Source organism: Protomyctophum bolini, assembly GCF_963924005.1.
Source record: "Protomyctophum bolini genome assembly, chromosome: 20".
Classification (NCBI taxonomy): Eukaryota; Metazoa; Chordata; class Actinopteri; order Myctophiformes; family Myctophidae; genus Protomyctophum; species Protomyctophum bolini.
Window position 1 is genome coordinate 24,880,475 of NC_137881.1, and position 17,956 is coordinate 24,898,430.

General features: G+C 42.8%; 1 protein-coding gene across 2 annotated transcripts in view; it reads left to right on the plus strand.

Annotated features, from left to right (window-relative positions):
- The window catches only part of LOC308335789 (1-phosphatidylinositol 4,5-bisphosphate phosphodiesterase beta-3-like), a 71,997-nt gene that overhangs the window by 18,287 nt on the left and 35,754 nt on the right, over positions 1–17,956 (plus strand). For both annotated transcript variants that reach the window (XM_080792988.1, XM_080792989.1), the window contains exon 2: positions 2,855–2,938. In XM_080792988.1, coding sequence (XP_080649114.1) covers positions 2,855–2,938 — 84 coding nt within the window. The remainder of the gene's footprint in view (positions 1–2,854; positions 2,939–17,956) is intronic.

A 17,956-nucleotide genomic window follows, 5' to 3' on the forward strand; every position in this document is an offset into this window, starting at 1 on the left:
GACGGTGGGGGCCGCATGTGGCCCCCGGGCCGCAGGCTGCCTGTTTAACTTAGTGGCGGTGGGGGCCGCATGTGGCCCCCGGGCCGCCAGCTGCCCATGTATGGCCTGAAGTGAACCAGTGGTCTTGAATACACAGTAACACTGAATCATTGTTTACGTCCCCTCTCTGCTTTTTGGCTTTTACGTTGCCAATGTTTACATGTCGACGTTTTGTTGACCCGGCTGCACACGAATACGCTATTATTAATTAATCTGCTGTGATCAGCATCACGGAAATGATATTTTTAGAGTCCGTGTTTGGATTGTGTCACGTTCTGCACGCACGCACGCACACACGCACTCACACTGCATAATCTGTTTGTTTGTTTATCCAACTACGATATAGTGGGGAAAACACCGTGACACACACACACACACACACACACACACACACACACACTATAGTGTATAAATTAAGGTCCGAGTTCTTATAAATTGATGATCTAGTAGGGTATGCGGTGGGAGGGGCAGGCTTACCCATTGACTAATGGTCGAGTTCCATTTGGGACCGGCACGTCACAGGATATATATACCACTCTGTGTGTGTGTGTGTGTGTGTGTGTGTGTGTGTGTGTGTGTGTGTGTGTGTGTGTGTGTGTGTGTGTGTGTGTGTGTGTGTGTGTGTGTGTGTGTACGTCTCCACAGAAGCTACAGAACTGCACATGAAAGTTGTAATTAAAGTCACAAATCAAGTTTTGTTTTGATTAGGACAAACATAAGTAGGAGTTGAGTTAAAGGAGAATTCGATGCTAGGTCCAGGTGTTTTATTGGCTATTTCCCCCTATTTCCCCTACCATAAGCCCTCAATGAATTGAATTGAATTGCATTTAATTGAATGGGGCGCTCGCTGTGGTGTTGTGCTAATTTGCTTTTTTCCATCACTCAAAAATCTATAAATTATGAAATAAATCTTCATAATGTAAATAGTATCCCAAGCGGCACACTTTACTACTACTAACAGTGCCCCTACTGTACTCAAACTGGTGCTCATTAACCAACACATATAAACACATAGGTGAACATCACAGACATTGCTGTTCCTTGGAGTGATTGCACCACTCAAAGAAATACCAATTAGAGGCGCTCTAATCGATTGGCCACTGATTTAAATCGGACAATTTTCACTCCAAATGACTCGATCGCCGATCTGCAATTTACCCCTAGAGAAAACGTTTTTTATTTTTTATTTTTTTTAATAAACACTACATTTTACGCTCTCAAGAGTTGAATTATTGTTAAACATCTGCATGACTTAATTTTCAAGAAGACTACCCAATATTAGGGAATATAGAAGAATTATTATTTCGATAAACGTTTTGCCTGTTATCTCTGGAATTGTGGACAAAAAAAGGTTTTGGGTCTGAGAGACTAAGGGATATGTTTTCGTCCATGCTAAACCCCTTATCCCTAAACTTCTTTGCCCTTTTTTTTTTACTATTCAAAATGTTTTTCAAAATAGTAAAGAAAGGCAAAGAAGTTTAGGGACAAGGGGTTTAGCATGGACCAAAATAGAGCCCTAAATGTCATCATCAGGTGGTCCGTGGTTCAAAGGCTGAATACATAATGGACCTTGATATGAAAAGGGTTGAAATAAACCACTGCAGTGTTCTGAAGTGTTCTCTGTAGTCTCTGCTCTACAGAGCTTCCTTTTTACAGCAGATAAACATCAGTTCTTGTCAAGCCGTGGCTCCTTAACAGACCTGAGATCATGCGGCTGACTGCCGTGCACTTCAGATCATCAGAGAGTTGATCTGAACTGGAATGTTTTAGTGTTAGTCTAGTTTTAGCCGACTAAATATCATGAGATTTTAGTCGACTAAATCTAGTCGAAAATGTATTTTGGCAGGCCTTGATGCCATCGTAATGACTGATTTTAAGTGTAAAATGACTTATACTGGATCTCTTGTCCACTAGTCCCTTCCTAACATTTTAACCTCGTTTTTATCTGTTGACGAATTTGTCAATATAATTAGTTTCAGTCACCATAGCGTAGTTTTAGTTTAGTTTCCATTTTGTTTTTCTCAGTGGAAAAACATAGTCGATGAACATTTTTTGTCATAGTATTAGTTGACGAAATCAACACTGCTCTCAGCGACACCAGAACATGCTCGCTCCCACTGTTCTGGGATTGTCCCTTGTGGGAGGGAGGATGACTGATTTAAGCAGTCACACCTGGCCTGAGTCCACTTCTAGTTTGACTCAGGCCAGGTGTGCATGACTGCTTAAATCAGTCATCCTCCCTCCCACATACCTCTTTTCAAGCTGCCTGTTCACCCACTATTCCCGACAAATATCTCCAAAACACTACCGTATCCGGGTTTTCAACATTCACTACGAAATTGTCCTGGTTATTTTTTTTAAAGTAAAAAAGCATTGGGTCTGTATTATAATATGACAATAAGACACTGAGGTGCTGATATGGCGCATTCTGTCTCTTATTAGAATATGTGAGCAAACATGAATTTTTTTTTTCATTTTCGTTTTTTCATGTCATATGAAAGTAGGGAATCATATAGCTTCAAATTGATATATTGGTTGTGCAGTTTGACCCACTAGTATTTGAGATGGGGCTTATACAAAAATGTCTGGCGGGAGTAGTGGAAAAACGTTAAAAAAATAAATATATATATATATATAAGTACTGTACCAATATAATAGTTCATAACCTGTTAATAAAAATGTATTTGACAAAAAAAAGTGTAGTTTCTGGGCCTGTTTCTAAAGTGTGTAGTTGTTTATGGAGAGTTGATAACCAAGTGAACCTTTTATTAGATGTGTGCGCGTGCCTATTAACCCTGTACATGCTGTGTTTCAGGAGTCGAACACCTCGCCCACCCTGATCACTCTGAAGGTTGACCCCGATGGATTCTACCTCTACTGGACTGGTGGAGGCAACATGGTCAGTGTGCACGCACGCACGCACGCACGCACGCACGCACGCACGCACGCGCTCACGCGCTCACTCATTTAGAAGACTTTGCTCTCAATCCTAAATGGGTTAACCCAGTGCTTCTCAAACATTTATTGTCTCAGACGTCACCTTTCTGTCAATAAACTGTTTTGCATCCACGGCACCAACCTGATTTACATTATTGCTTTATAGAACCTCATGTCATATTAATGCTACATCAATATGTAAATCTTTCCCCCGTAAAGAAATAATGTGAGAACTTTGTACTTTGTCTCTCTCTCTTCTATCACTTCATCCTCTCCTCTCTCTCACTCTCTCCGTTCTATCAGTCTGTTCTGTATTCTCTCATCCCCTGTGGCCTCTCAGTCTGTCCATTAATCTATCCCTCAATTACCCTGCCCCCCCCACGCGGTACTGTATCTGTCTTGTCTCATAGACTCTCTCTCTCTCTCTCTCTCTCTGACTCTCTCTCTCCCTCTCTCTCTCTCCCTCTCTCTCTCTCTCTCTCTCTCTCTCTATTTGTGGCAGTGTGTTTACCATAAGGCATGTATGGTATGTCATGTATGTTGATCTTCCCAGCTGGCGAGTGTGTGTCCTTCAAATTGCAGTCCCACAATGAAAAACACACTATTCAGTATTCAGACTTTTCACTGTAGTCATGTCATAGTGTGGTCGAATTAATCAATTTACAATTTAGGCATTTAGCAGACGCTCTTGATCCAGAGCAACTTACCGTACATTTAAGCAAAAACAAAAGCATGGCATACATTTAAGCAAAAACAAAAAGCATGGCATAACATTACATATATCAAAAGTAGTAAAGTAATCATGTATAAACTAAGAATGTAACAGTGGAGTATCTATGTCAACTATACATACTATACTATATTATATATTATACAATATACATGTGTACTATAAAGTGCACAATACATTAATTGAGATAATATCAAATTAAATATATATATAAAAAAACATCCTTTATATGTCACTTCCTATTGGAAGGTGGCTGTCCCCGACTCTAACCCCTACATTTAAATTCATGAAAAAAAAAGATTTTTGTCACTTTCCTAAAAAAAAATGTAATACACCCAATTGATTTCTTTTATAGGGAAGTTGAAATAATGACATTTATTTTGTAGATTTCTTTTACACATCAGAGGCAACAGAAACATATCGGAGCCCTGCCTGTAATGTACTATAAATCTGGACTCAATTAAGGAATTAAAATGTGTGTGCGTGCATGTACACGCCTACAGTAGGTCGTTGGTAGCCTGAGGTTCACGCGTGACACACTTTATGACAGAGTTAGGCTCTTAAAGAAAGACGCTACACTGTCACACACACACACACACACACACACACACACACACACACACACACACACACACCACTGTCTGTCATTCTGGACGGCTCGCTGAATATCTAGGATTGAGGCTTTACTGTAACCGGAGGGCCACTCAATTAAAGCTGTCTCATTAAAGGCATGTTTCCACTTTCAAACATGTTTGGGGTCATTTTAACGTCTACTCACTGTACTCAGGCTTCTGTTTCACCCCAGACTGTTATTAACTTGCTTGATTCATTATTTGATATAAATCTCACGCCATTTTACGCCATGTTAGACTTATTGAAATGAAAACACACATCCCTGCTTCTAGTGACCGATATTGTCCTTCTAATGAATGCTAGACTCGTTGAAAACACACATCCCTGCTTCTATAGTGACTGATATTGTCCTTCTAATGAATGTTAGACTCATTCAAAACACACGCCTCTGCTTCTGGTGACTGATATTGTCCTTCTAATAAATGTTAGACTCATTCAAAACACACGTCTCTGCTTCTGGTGACCGATATTGTCCTTCTAATGAATCTAATGAATGTTAGACTCATTCAAAACACACGTCTCTGCTTCTGGTGACCGATATTGTCCTTCTAATGAATGTTAGACTCGTTCAAAACACACGTCTCTGCTTCTGGTGACTGATATTGTCTTCCTAATGAATGCTGGACTCGTTGAAAATACACGTCTCTGCTTCAGGTGACCGATAGTGGTTTTTTTTCAAAAACCTTTTTGGGAAAATGAAAAGCTTTAAAAGATAATAATGAATATAATGTATTCTTTTGAATACATTTTTTTGTTTGTTTTATTGATAGTATCAAGTGAAGAATGACAGGGAAGAGGGAGAGAGAGAGAAGGGGAGAGACATACAGCAAAGGTCGTCATGAACCGGACTCAAACACGTGACGCGCTGTCAGGCCAAAGCCTATATGTGGCATGTGCCTGGACCACTAGGCCAGTGGGCGCCAACATATTTATTTCTTGAAGAGTTGTTTGAAAATTGCAGATCTACAAGCTTGTAAGCTGTTTTCAAATAGCCGATGCATATTGGTGTTAAAGTGTTCTTGTTGTGGCCTTATAATGGTCTCGTCTTTTGGGTTTGTTTTTCATAGACATGGTTGCTTATTTCTCTCACAGAATCTGGCAAGGCTGGTAGGCATCAGTGTTGATTTTGTCAACTAATACTATGACGGAAAATGTCTGTCGACTACCTTTTTTCACTGACGGAAACTAAATGAAAACTACTAGCTATGATCACTAAGACCAAATATATTGGCAATTTCGTATAAAAACTAATAAAGACTAAAATGTTAGGAAGGGAATAGTGGACAAGAGATCCAGTATAAGTCATTTTTCACTTGTTTGCAATTTGCATGCTGAAAATGCGCGATGCGCAATTTGTAGCCAGTCATTAGTGTGAGGGGTACAAAGGTTCCATCCACTATCATCATGGCTATATAAGGTTGCGGTGCTCGGAAACAATGGCCCTATAGATGGATAAACACATTTCATTACACTGTACAGTCCAGTATGAGCCAAAGGAACACTGGTCATTACCTCTAGATAAACATATTCCTGTCTTTTTATTATGCACCATTAACGCTGGCAGATGCAAAAGATACAAAGACGACAACGCTACACAGAGTATTTGTTTGTACCTGAAGTTGAAACCAGCTCTTTGTTGTAGCTTTGTAGCTGTCTTTTGAAGCAGCTAGAAACGTTGGATGTATCTTTGGGTCTTCATGTCGCTGTGCTTCCATTGAAAACTAAATAAAAACATTTCAAAACAAACAAAACATTTAGTCGACTAAAACTGGACTTAACACAAACATTTCAGATGACTAAAATATGACAAAATCAAAATGAAATCTTACTCGAACGACTATGACTAAACTCAATCAAAATGTGCTGTACAAAATCAACAATATATGCCAGCTTCCATATACCCTGATATCACGGAGTGTGTCTTTAGCTCTCTGGAGACATATCCATGGTTCTGCGGTTGGATAGAACGAGGCCAGGCACAGACACAGATATCCTTCTATTATTACTGATTATAATTAATAGAGGTTTTTACACTCATGACACCATTTCTCTTCTCAGAGAGGCTGCCGAAATGTTTGGACCGTTGTAACTTGTTACAGTACTGTATTCAGCCTCTCTCGCTCTCTCGCTCTCTCTCTCTCTCTGTCTGTGACCTCAGAGGTCAAATGTCAACCAGAGGTTAACCCATGATGAACCCATTACATCTGGGAAAGCATCTTTGTCATGTTAGATTTCAGCTGTGTGTGTGTATATACAGTATATGTGTGTATGTATATGTGTGTGTGTGTGTGTGTGTGTGTGTGTGTGTGTGTGTGTGTGTGTATGTGTGTATATATATATATATATACGCACGCACACTTTTTTTGAGGCACTACACACACTGTCTCCCTGCATTCTGTGCATCTGATTACCTTGCTAATTGTAAGTCTCTGGATAGGCCTGCTAGACCTGCTAAATGTCTACATTGTAGAGAGACAGACTTATTTATTTAAGAAATGACTCCACGTTGAAGCGTAGGATCCGCAGTGTCGTCTAGTCAAAGCCATGCGAGGACAGCTGGTCCACCTGTATGTGACCCAGACACAAGGACAGGCCACCTGTTTGTGACCCAGACACAAGGACAGGCCACCTGTTTGTGACCCAGACACAAGGACAGGCCACCTGTTTGTGACCCAGACACAAGGACAGGCCACCTGTTTGTGACCCAGACACAAGGACAGGCCACCTGTATGTGACCCAGACACAAGGACAGGCCACCTGTTTGTGACCCAGACACATCACGTCAGACGCTGAGAGAATTATATCTGCCTCTTGGGAGTGACAAAGGAGACTCTGGCGAGATCCGCGTGAAATGGCAACAAAAATGACACGTTGTCCTTCATTTTAGGACGAGATCACACATGCACTTTGAACGAAAAACCTTCTATCATTCTGGAACTGTTTATGTGGCATAGCCGTGGCGGCCATTTTCCGGTTCCATCGATCCAATCCCCATTCAGTTTTCTCCCAGAGAGATTTACCAAAAAACATATAAATCCAGCACAGCAGGAGGAGGTCACCTCTAATTATCTCTCGTGGTGGAACCCCCATTCATTCGCTAATACTAATAGTTAATTGATATATACTCTTTGACTAATCAGTCCGTCTGTTTCTCATTGGCTGCAAGTTAACTCACTTACACGATCAGGTGGTCCTTGTTAAGCAGTCACTGCTCTGGTTCACTCTAGTACTATAGCGGACACAGTGGTTGGTCAGATGTCAGCGCTCAAATTACCTCCACCCCCCATAGCCTCCTCCCTGTGGCATTTAGTTCTGTAATGGGCAATTCTGTGTTTGTATGTGATTGTTGTTCTGTTATGGGGGATTCTGTGATTATAATGGGATTTATGGATTGTAAATTTTGACGATCATGTGATATATGTGGTGTGAAGCATTGAAGTTATGTTGTTCATGATTACATGAACAACATATCTGCTCATGGGGGTCGTTGTTGATATCAGAGCTGCGTGCGTGCGTGCGTGTGAGCGAGAGGCAGAGACTTTGCTTTGCTTGCTTTGTGCACCACTTGTGCACCACTCAAAATGCATGTACAGTATCAATAATAGGCTGTGATCTATCTTCGATGGGGTAAGGACTAGTTAATATGAAATAATTGAAGCCTCAAATCAAGCCATCCAGGATTCTGGTGAATCATGACCATAAAACCTTTGATTATTCTTTTGTTTTTTTGTTAGTTAGTTTAAATCTGGAGATACAAGCTTTCTGTCCGTACAGATTAGATTAGATTAGATTTAGATTAGATTAGTTTTCCGATAGATCTCCTCTCTCTCTTTCTCTCTCTCTCTCTCTCTTAATTCAATTCAATTCAATTCAAAGGAGCTTTATTGGCATGAGAAAACGTACGTTTACATTGCCAAAGCATAAGTGGAACAGGACAATCAAGATAGAACAATGTGTACAAATACATATTGAATATAAATAGGAATAAAATAATGGTGTAAACAGAGCTGTGTTACATTAAACACTTTGAGTAATACCATCTTTGAAACTACCAGTAAGACGCCCTGAGGGCAAGGTCGCGTGCACGCATCAGCCTGGGTGACAGCAGACTGGCACTGGCAATATGGAGCGTGTCTTGAGTGTACAGGGTTTGATGAGGTCCGATCAGCATTATGGAATGTCAGAACCAGTTCCATATATGGAGATCTAAGGGTGGCAGCGGGGGCAGTGTCTTGAGTGTACAGGGTTTGATGAGGGCCCTGCAGGTATAGGTCCGGGCCTTAATTTTCGGGCCTGTTGAGAACTCTGGCTGCCGTGTGCGGCTGCGCTAATAACGTATACTAATAACTTCATATATGGAGACCACCATATACAGTATGGAGCGTGTCACAAGTCGTGATGGACTGACGGCCATATATGGTTAGCGTGACTGACGGAGTGAAAAAAAGCATTGTGCATTTTCTGTCCGAGATAGTTATACATCCATATAGGAGAGGTTAGCTTGGTATAGACTTTCGAATGTTGACCCTCTCTCTCTCTCTCTCTCTCTCTCTCTCTCTTTCTCTCTCTCCGTCCCGCTGGTGTTTCTCCTGACTTGACTCTCATCCTTCATCCCTCGCTTCTCTCCTTGTCTCTCATCCTTCCTTTTTCCTTTCCGTTCCTGTTCTTTTTTCCATCATTCGTCTCCATCCTTCCGTCACCTTTTTAACACGGAGCTGGTTGGCTCTTGTGTTGTCTTATCAACAGCTTGTCACTCAACCCCCCCTCTCTGTCTGTCTCTGTCTCTCTGTCTCAGTCTCTCTCTAGCCTTGCATAGAGCGTCACAGTCCCGCCCCTTTCATGACGACGAGCGGCCCGGAAGACAATTTCCAATGCATTCTCCCCATACAACTCATGACAACAAACACCACTTTTTGGGGCCGAACAAATAATTATAAAATAAGAAAAACAAAAAAAGTGTTTGTACTCTGCCCTTTTCTACTTCTTTATAATTATTTGTTCGGCCCAAAAAATGTTGTTTGTTGTCGTCATGAGTTGTCACGATCTTGACCGAGGCTTAAAGGTCTTTAAATAAATACTTTATGAAAAGTCTACGGGACAAATTTATTTGAAATTGTCTTCTGGGCCGCTCGTCGGGGTGGCACTGCGACCCTCTATAGCCAGCCTTCATCTGCCTTTGCAATGCATATTGCCCCGACTGTCGGACTCTTGGTATGTCGGAACACATGCCTGCACTCATCGTGAGGCTGTCTCTGTCCCTGTCTCTGTCTCCTCTCTCTCTCTCTCTCTCTGTCTCTCTCTCTCTCTCTCTCTCTGCCTCTCTTCATCTTTGTATACTTTTTCAGTTGCTGGTCACAAGTGTGGGTGTGTGTGTGTGTGGGTGTGTTTGTGTGTGGGTGTGTGGGTGTGTTTGTGTGTGGGTGTGTGTGTGTGGGTGTGTTTGTGTGTGGGTGTTTGTGTGTTTGTTCCCAGAATGCCTGATAACAGCTAACTGTCATTGACATGAGGTCACAGCCATCATGTATGCTCACATTGTACATGGTCGCTGTCGGGCAGAAACCTCTTATCTCCATAGTTTAACCCATTTAGAACTTGACACCGGATTCTACAAAATGTCTTCCAAGACAGTTTTCTGAAAGACCTATGTTTCTATATCGGTGGTTCTCAAACTATTCCATGTCCAGAACTCCAAAATATACGTATATGTAATTGGCCTGCGGACCCCCATCTCAAAATATGTTGTTTCAGGGACCTCCCAGAAGCAAAGATTTGAAATGTTCGCTGTGAAAGAATGTATTTGTTCAAAGATTTGTGCCACATTTTCACGATTTTTCCAAAAATACCAGATCTACAAGCACCCATATGAGCTTGTAGATCTGATATTTGTCAATAGCTAAAGTAAAACACCAAAAGGGGTTCCCGTCCTGAATGGGGTAACTTTTTCATTCTGGATTTCGTAACTGAATGCCATACTTCACTACTACAGTGTTACACAAAAGCATCCAAAGTATAGGAGATCTGCGAGCTCGATATACTGTAGCTGTTGAATTTGAATCCTGAAAAAATGTACAGTTTTGGACATAATTATTATGATACAATAGGCTGCTTAAATCTTTTTGGATATTATAGCAGCCCTTTCAAGTCAAACGCATTTGCGCCTGTAAACCTTTTTTTTTTTAGATTTTGTGGATGTCCGGATTCTGAACTCTTTTGAGCTCTGATTCCCGGAACATTGTGGTCGAGTGGCCGCCTGGCCGGTGCGGGGAGCGAGACCTGAGCCCAAACCAACCGTCTGTCTGTCTGTCTAGCTTCAGTTGTCTGCTCTTATTTAAACCCTTTCACACTCTTAACCGTTCAATACTAGCCCTGTTTCCGTGTGGCTAATCCCTCTATCCATTAGTCTTCCTCTGTGTCTCTGTGTGTGTTTCTCTCTCTCCCTCTCTGTCTCTCTCTGTCTCTCTCAGGGCAGCTGGTAGCCCTCAGGGAGCCCCGGTGACAAACTTTATTCCGCTGAATGTAAACGAAGTGATGACACTTCCTCTGTTCTGCTCTCCATCTCTCCCTCTTCCTCTCTCTTTCTCTCCCTCTCTCTCTCTCGAGTCATGTCAGTACTATTAGGAGTTCTATTGGCGTGAGAAAGCGTTTACATTGTCAAAGCAGGCCGTGGTACAGAGCTGTTGAAGCCAAGAGCGCATGCAGCACTTTTTGGATGTTTAGCAGTCATTTGTTATCAAACTGCTCTCTCTCTCTCTCCCTTATCTCACTTTCTCTCTGTCTCTCTCCCTCTTATCAGGGTGTTTCCTCACACACGCTATTCTATTTCCCTTGTCAAGTTGCTGATTCTTAATTTGTTGAGAAAATACTAACCTCTCTCTCTCTCTTTCTATCTCTCTCTCTCTCTCTCCCCCTCTCTCTCATTCTCTCTTTCTGTCTTTCTCTCTCATTCTCTCTCTCTCTCTGAGCGTGGGAACATGTACAGGAAGTTATTCAGACATGCAGAAGGGGGTTCAGGGGCAGACCCCCCCCCCCCCCCCCCCACCCTGTGCTCCCCTTTCCTCTAAATTCTCATCTTCATTTTACTGCCCAAAGCGTGGAATGAGCTCCACGTTGCAGTCAGAACTGCAGACTCTAGGCCTGGGCCGGCCGAGCAGTCCAGGCACCGAGGATGGTAAATCCAGCCTGACAGCGTGTCGCGGGTTCCAGTCCCTGTTCCCGACCACCTTTGCTGCGTGTCTTCCCCCCCCCCATCACTCTCCCCCTTTCCTGTCAAACCACTGTAAAATCAGTCAATCATAAAAAATTATCCAGACTCGTCTCCACAGACTCCTCAGCCCGTAGCACTTGACGACCTTGCAGGCTAAAGGCTAAATATTAGGGCTGTCAAATGATTAAAACATTTTATCAGACCGGCATTCGAACTTTGTCCAAATGATGCCATGTTTTTCTGTATATTGTTTTGGGAATGGAAATATAAATGTTTGACCTGTGGTCCTACAGGTCACAGCTTCCCCCCATTTCCCCTCACTGTATGTATCTTTTCCCTTTTTGCTTCCTATTTGATGAATTCCTGTTCTGTTCTTTAGCTACATAGAAGTGTCTATTTGTATGTCTCTAAATGTTTTGATGAATTGAACAATGTGGACCCTGTTGTAAACAAGTGTAATGCTTAATTGGGTAGTCCACTCACAGTTAACAGTTTTTGTATTGAGTTTGATCTATCTATCTATCTTTCTGGGCGGTGACTTTCCACGCGAGTCCCGAGGGAGGGAATTATACACGGTTGCAATATATCACCCCCGTTTAGCTGCTAAAACACATCGCACGCACGCACGCACACACGCACACACACACAAACATGCACACACAGTGACAGTATCGTGCCCTGTGGGTGTGTCACCATATCTGTCGGGGGGGGGGGGGGGTTATTGTAAATTAATGTCCTACTAAATATCACGCTACAGTGTCGCACAAAAGCAGCAAAATTTGCCCACGTCGCGTTGTACTGGGGCACGTGATGAGCATGTGGATCTGCTATAGTTTAGTTTATTTTTTTTAACGCATTCAAATCTGGATCTGTGTCCTTTTAGCGTTGACTACACGGTGACAGTCCTCAGTGTTGTGTTGACCAGTTTAGTGTTGCTAAATGAGCCGTGTTGATTTGACTGTGGGTTTAGCTGTGATTTGGTTATAGGCAGCATCTCTCTCTCTGTGTGTGTGTGTGTGTGTGTGTGTGTGTGTGTGTGTGTGTGTGTGTGTGTGTGTGTGTGTGTGTGTGTGCGCGCGCGTGCATGGTAATTGCTATACTTGTGCGAGCCAAATGTCCCCACAAGTATATAGTATAATTTTAGAAATGGATCATTCAACTGGATCCTCACGAGAACAATGGTTCAGTTAGCGCTTCGAATGGTTAAAAGAGGTTTCTCAGCGATCATGTGTAACGATGATTTGTGTGCGTTTTGGACAGAATCTGTTGAAAAACAGGGAGGGGACATGGAGGGAACGTCTAGTCTGTCACAAATAGTTTGTGGTCTTAAATGGGGACCTAGAAAATGTAGATTATTCCAGTGGTTCTCAAAGTGGGGTCCGCGGACCCCAAGGGGTCCTTGAGGGAGTTCCACAGGGTCCCTAGTTAAATGATAGGAACCAAATTGGTTCCATGTGTACACCCTCAGAGTTATCATTGATTCTACAATATAAATCGGGGTCCCAGAGATAGAAATCCCATTACATTGAGGTCCGTTCGTAGCCTATAAAATATAAATGCATGTCAAACTGCGGGTCCTTGAAATTAAAATGGTTGAAAATCACTGCTAGAGCCATGCAAATCTTCTCTCATCTTTTCTAATAATAAGTGTCCATTTGGGAGTCCTTGACATGAAAAAGTGGACCACCGGATTATACGACCCATGGTTCTAGAGTTATTATAGGCCCTAGACGTGAAGTGAAGGCCTGTTATAGCGCCACCATGAGGCTGTGGCGTGCGAGGCTTCACATGCAGTTGAACCCTGTTTGGGCCATTTCTAAACGGTCGCTATATGCGCTGTCTGTGTGACAGTAATCATCTCTCAAGAACGGATTCCGAGCTGCGCTACTGAATCTGTCAGCAGGGGCATTCAGAACGTGCATACGTTGTTGTTGTTGTTAGTGGGAATGAAAACATGTCATAGCCTAATTAGCCTTACCACGGGAAGTGGAGGGGCTGAGCACGGACCGAACGATGGGTTCCCAGATTGGTGTGACAGTGACATGCTGTGTGTGTACGTGTGTGTGTGCATGTTTGCGCGCGTGCGTGCGTGTGGAGGAAGTGAGTGTGCATGGTGGTGATAATGTAACCGCTTCCTACATTGTTCTTTTTCACTTTTGTGTCTCTCTCCACGTTGTCTGACATCCCGCCCACATATTGTTATCTGGCCCCGCCCACCCATTTTTATCGGACGTCATTTCCATGATGAAGTTGGACATTAATTAAACCGACATTAAAAAAAAACCCATTTCAAAACACACACACACACACACACACACACACACACACACACACACACACGTAACCAGCAGATGTCAAGTCACAGTTCCTATTTTCCCATCTGAAAATATGTTGTTCCAGGGACCCTCCCAGAAGCAAAGATTTGGGTTAAAAACTTTCGCTCTGAAAGAATATATTATATTCAAAGATTTTCGCCACATTTTCATGATTTAAATAAAAAATAGGAGATCTACAAGCTTGTAGCACTATGAGCTTGTATATCTGCTATTTGTGCAATAGCTAAAGTATAACATAATGCTTTAAAAACACCAAATGGGCTTCCCGTCCTGAATGGGTTAATGTGGGACGTCCTCGTGACCGGTGCCCGTGTGTTGGTACTTGGGTTCCCACAGCACTAACTTGCTGGCTGGCAGCTCTTGGTGTCTTTGGCAGTGTCCTGCTATAGTCTCATTCTCCTGGCTGCTGTTTTCTGGCTCACCCTCAGCATTCCCTCGTACTGAATCGTGTTGGTAACATGTGTACTCTACTACTCTTTCTGATGTTAAGTATAAGTACCTGCACGCAGCTCATCTCATCTTCTGGTGTAGCGTCCGTCTAGAGACTTCTGCAGGGTTGGCTTCAGGGCCCAGCAACAACAAACTATGTTGTACTTTAGTTTTAACCTGTTCATATCCGGGAAAGCCTTCGAGTTTTAGGAGGTTGGCTGTTCAAAGACAGCAGATCTGCAAGCTCACAGCCCGGCACGAAGTGAAGCTTGTAGATCTGCTATTTTTGAACAACTTTGGAAAATGTGTGAGAACTTTCTGATTTATTTTTGTAGAATGGGCATCATGTTTTAACCCATTAACACCAGGAAAGCATCCGTGTTATTTTAGATATTAACCACTTTAACCATTATTTTATACTTTGGGCTATTCAAAAATAGCAGATCTACACGCTTGTAGCGTGTCACTTCGTGAAAGGCTAGGAGCTTATAGATCTGCTTCTTTTTCATCTAGAAGATTTGTACAAATCATGGAATATATATAGATTTTAACTCAATCTTTGTCCCTGGAGTCCCTGGAACAACATCTTTTGAGATGGGGGGTCGGCGGCCAATTACATATAATTTTGGGTGTCCTTGACGTGAAATAGTGTGAGCACCACTGACATAGAAGCATAGGCTGTTTAGAAAGCTGTTTTTAGAAGACATTTATAGAATGGGACTAATGGGTCTGAATGGGCTTTAAATCCAGTTCTGTCAGGTTCCTCTTTGTTTATATGTAAACACATGTGTCGCGTGTGTGTGTGTGTGTGTGTGTGTGTGTGTGTGTGTGTGTGCGCGCAGTATATTCCCCTCAGTTGACTTCTGTTTGTTTATGCTTTGCGAGTCATTTGAGTCGACTTGTACAGTTATTTCTTATTTTGTTTGTGTGTGTGTGCTTATGTATAGGTGGTGTGTGTGTGTGTGTGTGGTTTGTCAATGAACTGTGGTCTTCTTTCTTTCGCCCTCTGTGTGTGTGTGTGTGTGTGTGTGTGTGTGCGCGCACAATCTGCTTCCTGCAGACTTGTCGTCATGTGTCATTGATAGCAGCTTGATCGGTCTAACATACTACACACAGCCCTAACCCAGTGGTGCCCAAAAGGTATAGATCGTGGTCTACCAGCAGATCACAAAGGCTGTGCTGCTATAGACCACATGACACGCCTTTCAAATATCACGTGAATTAAGGTGACTTGACATCAAAAAGGTCCTGTCAGCTCAAACCCACAATGCAATACTTGAGTGCTTCATTTGCACACAAACACTAAGTTAATATGCAAGAGAACCTATACCATCCCGTTCCATCGGTTCCAAGTGCGTCTTATGTAACTTTAAACAATTTCCAGAAAAGGGACAATAATTATCTTGTTGAACTGGTCATTTTGAAAGTGGCTCTCCAGTCAAAAAAGTGTGAGCACCCCTGCGGGCCTATACCACACCAGAGGGTCGCCATGCAACTCCTTGCAAACATTATTCCCAATGGCATGGTTGCAAGGAGTTGCATTGGTGTGGTTTGTTTTGTTGCAAGGAGTTGCATTGGTGTGGTTCGGGTCTTATACACACAGAGACATACAGTACAGTTAGGCCTGTCACCAATACTGCATCATCGCCTAATCACAATTGTTTGAGATAATCACAATTATGTTGTCATAATCGTCTCATAAATGTCCGTACAAATCCACACTTTCCAATTTCCAGAAATATCAGATCTACATGCTTCCAATGCGTCACAAAGTGAGCTCTGCTATTATTATTTTTTACATTTTCTCTTTTTGAAAGTATTAACCCATTTAGACCTGAGGACGATTCTAAAAAAAATAAAAAGGCTTCTAATAAATCCAGTTTTCTGAAAGTCCTATGTTTCTATGTCAGTGGTTCTCAAACTATTTCATGTCAAGACCCCAAAGATTTGTATTGTAGGCTATTTGGCCACCGAGCCTAAGGCTGTCCAAATGGAGACATTGTATTAACCGGTTATACCGTCAGGCCTTGCCGGCTAATTAACCGTTCGCCGTTAAGGAAAAACTCCATTAAAAAAAGACACATAGCCGGCTACAACAGGGTTTTTGGAGTCCCAGTCCAGCCCATAAGAGTTGGGGTCCACCCGGACGGGGGAATTAGCAGCCACACCGGTACGTGCGTTATCGTGAACACATGCACTGTGACGCACACACTTTCCCAGTAGCCTAATAGCCAGCTTGTTGGAATCAATTGTGGGAAACTTTGACTCTGGCAGGTTAGTAATACAAGTAAGCGCACACGCACACGCACACGCACATGCACACACACACACACACACACACACACACACACACGCACACACACACACACACACACACACACACACACACACACACACACACACACACAGGCAGGCGTCATATAGGAAAGGTGTGTCAGCATGCTCATTGTGTGGTGCTATTTGTCTAATGGCTCCAGAAGGAATGGCAGATGAGATGAGAATTAAAGGCCATCGGAGAATTCAAAGGAAAGGAGGGGGGGGAGGGGAAGCGGAGAAAGGAAAGGAAGGAAGGGAGGGAGGGAGAGAAGGTCTCTAGTGTACAATTAATGTCAAATATGAGTTAAAGTGATAAATATAGCCTCTTTAAAGGAGAATTCCGGACCCACCGTTTTCTTTACCTCAATCTGATGTTATTAAAACATTACATAACTCCCTCCCGAGTCCACCACAAGCCTGAGCGTGCTCGGTGGGTTTAACACTGTTCTATACCAGCTGTTCTATACTGGCCACTCTACCCCCTGAGCCCCGGGATGGAACTGTTCTATACCGGCTGTTCTATACCGGCCACTCTACCCCCTGAGCCGGTATAGAACAGTTCCATCCCGGGGCTCAGGGGGTAGAGTGGCTGGTAGAACAGTTCCATCCTGGGCTACCCCACAGTTATTGTCTCGGGAGGTCGAGTCTTAGTCCAGTCTCGATTCTTTCGGGGTTGAGTCTCGAGTCTTTAGCCACGATTCAGAGTGAATGTTTTATCAAATTAGTATGGCTACATTCATTTTAGGCTCCTTGCGTCTATCTACTATACAAGTGAAAAGGTGTACCCATACTCATTCTTCCTGCTCTATCTCCGACCGAACCACACTTTCACCACACATCTCTATATGCAAAATAAATTCGGAACGCTCCCCGAACTGACATAGGCTATTTTTTAGCCGTTCAAGTGTCTTATTTACTCTATTAAATATTACTTTTATGAAACATTCCTACACGGAACACGGAATCACTGCTGCCCCAACACGGTCAGAAACAAGCCCAACCAGCCCTTTAAACCACGCTACTTACATACACTACAACTCGCTTACAATTCGCAAACCTGGCAACACCCTGCCTCATACGTCACCAGCTCTGTTCTGTCCGTCGAGCTCACACTTGCTTTTCTTTTTGATGGGCGAGTGGACATTTAATGCAAATAAATTAATTATAGGTCCAGCAAGCAAATCATGATGGTCTGTTTGTGCTCAATAGGTCACAATAACATTCCGAAATTAGGTGTTGGGCTTTGTATGACATTTTCCCCAGTAGTAGTTGCATATCTATCTCAGCTTTGGCTTGATAGCACACATGCTAACAGTGGTGAACACAACGTTA